The 1,988-nt window shown below is 55.5% G+C and overlaps 1 protein-coding gene across 1 annotated transcript; it reads left to right on the forward strand.

Moving 5' to 3' along the window:
* Positions 1–21: 21 nt before the first annotated feature.
* LOC125527865 (heavy metal-associated isoprenylated plant protein 39-like) lies at positions 22–1,237 on the forward strand. The gene is made up of 3 exons (XM_048692372.1): positions 22–235; positions 357–432; positions 576–1,237. The coding sequence occupies exons 1-3, from the start codon at positions 230–232 to the stop codon at positions 920–922; spliced, it is 429 nt and encodes a 142-aa protein (XP_048548329.1). The 5' UTR covers positions 22–229; the 3' UTR covers positions 923–1,237.
* The last annotated feature ends 751 nt before the right edge of the window (positions 1,238–1,988 follow it).

The raw sequence follows: 1,988 nt of genomic DNA on the forward strand, positions 1-1,988 counted from the left end.
CCCCGCCGCGCCCCGATCCCTTGCCGCCCAGATCACACACCACCACCACACTTCCCCCTCTCTTCTCGCGCATCGGGCTCATCGCCCGAGACACAGAGCACGCACACCCACGCTGTCCTTCCACTTCCACTCACAAATTTTATCACGTCGCCGACTGTAGCCGTCGCCGCCGGCGAAACTCTCCGCTGCCTCGTGCGCCGCCCGTCTGTTTGCCCGCCGGCGCTGCGCTATGAAGGTGACTGCCGCCGGTCCGATTGGGGACTTGGGGGTTTCTTTACGTTGCAGATTTCAGCTGCGGCTCTTGATCTTGCTGCTCCGGGTTCTGATGGTTTTTCTTGTCTGGCGGCCGGGTGCAGAAGGTGGTGCTGAAGCTGGACGTGCACGACGACAGGCAGAAGCAGAAGGCGCTCAAGGCCGTCTCCGCTCTCCACGGTGCTCCTCTTTCTCCCCTGCTTCCTCTTCTCCAATTCCGTCCTCCTACCTTGCTCTGCTTCGTTGTGATCATAGAGCTGGAGAGAATTTTCTGCCGCTGATCCATGCTGGCGATGAAAACTCACTGCGTGCGCGTGGCTCAGGCATCGACAACATGGGCGTGGACGTGAAGGACCAGAAGATGACGGTGGTCGGCAGCATGGACCCCGTCGACGTCGTCGCCAAGCTGCGCAAGGTCTTCCCCGGGGTGGACATCGTCTCCGTCGGCCCGGCCAAGGAGGACAAGAAGGACGACAAGAAGGACGGCGACAAGAAAGACGGCGGCGGCGACAAGAAGGACGGCGACAAGGACAAGAAGGACGAGAGCAAGCAGGTGGTGTACCCGCCTCACTACTGGTACCCGCCGCCGCCGCCGCAGCACCACCACCCGCACCCGTACTACTTCGTCCGCAGCGCCGAGGAGGACCCCAACTCCTGCGTCATCTGCTGATCGACTCCATGACCCCGCGCCAGCCCTGTACATTTCTAGCTGGGCTGCCGGCGTGTGGCTCACCGGCGATCACCGGTCGCGACCTGCTCCGGTGGTGGTTGGTGGTTGCTCCACTCGTCAGCCTACCTGCGACAGCGATCGCGATATATATGATCCGTAGATGATGTTGTTTTGTCTTGTTTTTTCGCTTTGGGGGGGATAAAGTAGACGCATCTGCCGAGTTTGTGATGCGCAGATGTGGAATCAAATAACAGTGAGGAAAAGGGCTACAAATATATATAGAAACTTTCTGCAACGAATGCTGGTTCCGAGTGAGTGGAGGCTCACGAGTGCTCTCCAGTGGTGATAGGAAATAAAAACACCGTAACGAGTGAAACTTAGGCGGCTAAATTGGTGTCAGTGATTATCTGAAAGTAACTCTGAAGCTCTCTGACAGTTGTTTTCAGTCACTCATTGGTGATCTCGATGGACGACTCTTCTATTCTGTCCAGGCAAAGTACGTTCACAAGGATCGAATTCCCCATACGGAGCTCGCGTATTTCTATATTTTCTACTGTATGACTAATTCGAGCTGAATTACCATATGTGCTTATTTCACGTGAAATCGATCACAGATTCTTGGAGGACGTGTGTGATTTTTCATCCATTGAAGGGAAAAACAAATGCATTGCCAAACGCCGAAGGGAGGCCCTCCTTTAAATCAAGAGTCACAGTCATAGGCTCTTCTTCTTATTTTTCTCTTGTCAGAGCCTCACAGAAAAGGCTGTATGTGTTCTTTCTTTTTGTTTTTTGGTTTCTTACTTGGCCGGCCAGCTGGCTGGGCCCACCAACCAGCTCTTAGGCACAATAACAACTGGTTAGGTGTGACATTCTCCCCTTCTTAAGATGAGGCCTCCCCCTCCCAGATGGTAGCCGTGGGAAATCGCCGGCGTAGCACGTCGTAGTCCTCCCAGGTGGCCGAATCCGGAGACGATGACGACCACTGGATCTTGAGCTGGGCGCAGATGGCATCCGTATGTGCTGCCCAGTCCAGGTCGTCGCCGGCTGGTGCCTCATCCGCCCAGGT

The sequence above is a fragment of the Triticum urartu genome, unplaced genomic scaffold (assembly GCF_003073215.2).
Source record: "Triticum urartu cultivar G1812 unplaced genomic scaffold, Tu2.1 TuUngrouped_contig_4463, whole genome shotgun sequence".
NCBI classification, from domain to species: Eukaryota; Viridiplantae; Streptophyta; class Magnoliopsida; order Poales; family Poaceae; genus Triticum; species Triticum urartu.